Genomic DNA, 2,079 nt, shown 5'->3' with positions numbered 1-2,079 from the left:
AACCGTTCACCTTGTTCTGAGTTAACTACATGACGATATGTGACTGAGTCATCAGTGACATCAACCCAAGAAAAGAGTAGAAATGTATTTTAAACCAGAGCTAAAAAAACTAATATAAATTAAAATTTTCACTCAAATGTTCTTTTCGCTTTTGATAATATTTCACATTCCATATCTGTCTTCTTGCAGGGAAATCTTGTTAGATTAATACAAACCACTTCATTATATTTCTGACACTAATTAGTCCTTCAGAGGCAGCTGTATCAGATGTGGTCCACTGGGAAGACTTGAATGCGGTGACTGCAAAAGTTTCTAAATCTAAATTGTGAGTCAGGGTGTCAGCATTATGAAATCTATAAAAGCCCAACTGAATTTAAGAGAAAATCAATGCAACCAGAGTTGCACTCATATCCACAGTGCCTCTATGAATTACATTTTTCAATTGACAGTATTCACATTGAATAGAACATTTCAGGAACTGTTGATTTTGCAAGGAATGAATCCAAGCCATGAGCTCATCTCCCAAGAATATCTCTGTAAATAATAACAACTTTGTTCTGGTGGGGCTTGTCGAGATTGGATCATTTCGATATCTATGTGCAGTTTTTGCTCTTGCATTATTTTCAGTCACATTGTTTTTGAGTTCTATGATCGTCTATGTAACCTGGACAGAGAAAAGCTTGCATGAACCTATGTACATCTTTATATGCATCTTGGTTATCAATGTGATGTTCGCGAATGCTTCATATTTCCCCAAGCTGGCCACTGACTTGTTGTCAGAATGCTCAACCATCTCACTCGCAGGATGTCTCTGTCAATCTTTCTGTTTCCAGACTTATACATGGGTTGAAATGTTTATTTTTACGGTAATGGCATATGATCGATATCTGGCTGTAGGCCACCCTCTGAGATACCACACTCTGATGACCAATGTTACAACTCAAAATATATCACTTGCCATATATGTTTTTGTTGTGGTGTCAGTAATTGTGAGTATACTGTTGACATCAAGGCTAACATTCTGTGGGGTAAATATCAACAATGTCTTTTGTGAGATAATATCTCTACAGCCGCTTGCATGTAACGATATAACAATTAACACCATCTATGGATCAACTTTGACTTTTGGCGTTGTGATTGGCTGTTTGCTTGTAATAATGTACTGTTACATAAGAACAGTTGTCATCTGTCTGAAACTTTCTGCAGAATCTTCTCACAAAGCTATGCATACATTGGTGACTCACATATTGGCCTTCTCTATTTATGTTGTCACCCTCTTTTTCCTTAATTTCAGGTACAGGCTAAACCTGGGTTCTGTATCAACCAAAGTTCATGTTATCATACCTTTGATTGGTACCAGTATAGCTACTTCTGTAAACCCTTTGATCTATGGGATGAGGACCAAAGCTCTTAGGGAAAAAATCATATGGAACATTCAGAAAATGGTTGGCAAACTAAAAGAATAAAATAAGCTCCTATTTTTTTCAGCAGCAGTCTTACCATTGTAGAGATGTGTTATTTTTCTAAAATTTTTTTTAACCTTTTTTGGATTCTGTAGTAAGAAGTGGGCTGTAGTCTGTGTTTGCCTGCTAATGTTCTCTAAGCATGAACTGTAGTGTTTCAGATACTTGCTGTTTGAGCTTGCTCCAGCAGGGTGTTATGGGTGTTTAGGTTATGGCAAATCGGCAGCCTTGGGGTCCTGGTGAGCTAACTAGGAAGGTATTCAATATCTGACATACTTCCTAGCACATGGTCTTCTCTCCTGGGCTTTTCCCTGGTGAGGATGCTACAGTGAGAACTATCTTTCTCCTGGGCCTTTGGGCCAAGCAATTGGAGTCCTGCAAGGATCTCTCCTTCTGGAAGCAAACCATGAAGATGCTGGCTGCAAGAACTGTTCTTTTCTGGGCCTAGAGGAAGAAAACTGCAGTTGTCCCTGACAAGACAGGTCTGTGCCTGGTTGAGTGGAAGGTCAGCACAGAAACCTTTCCATGCTATCCTGCCTTGCAGCAAGAAGGTTGAGTTACCACTCAAACCTTAGTCACCAATGAGTTATCTCCTTTTTCCACCCTCCTTCCTATT

General features: G+C 39.1%; 1 protein-coding gene across 1 annotated transcript; it reads left to right on the top strand.

Annotated features, from left to right (window-relative positions):
• Window positions 1-509: 509 nt before the first annotated feature.
• Window positions 510-1,466, top strand: LOC149438357 (olfactory receptor 52D1-like). The gene has a single exon (XM_089659911.1). The coding sequence runs from the start codon at window positions 510-512 to the stop codon at window positions 1,464-1,466; it is 957 nt and encodes a 318-aa protein (XP_089516037.1).
• The last annotated feature ends 613 nt before the right edge of the window (window positions 1,467-2,079 follow it).

This window comes from Staurois parvus, unplaced genomic scaffold (assembly GCF_062004578.1).
Source record: "Staurois parvus isolate SC_StPar_1 unplaced genomic scaffold, SC_StPar_1.0 ptg001192l, whole genome shotgun sequence".
NCBI classification, from domain to species: Eukaryota; Metazoa; Chordata; class Amphibia; order Anura; family Ranidae; genus Staurois; species Staurois parvus.
This window is presented reverse-complemented; position numbering and strand designations above follow the sequence as displayed.

Bases quoted from the DNA above. Each gene is read 5' to 3' on its own strand.
- LOC149438357 (XM_089659911.1), top strand. From the start codon at position 510: ATGAGCTCATCTCCCAAGAATATCTCTGTAAATAATAACAACTTTGTT.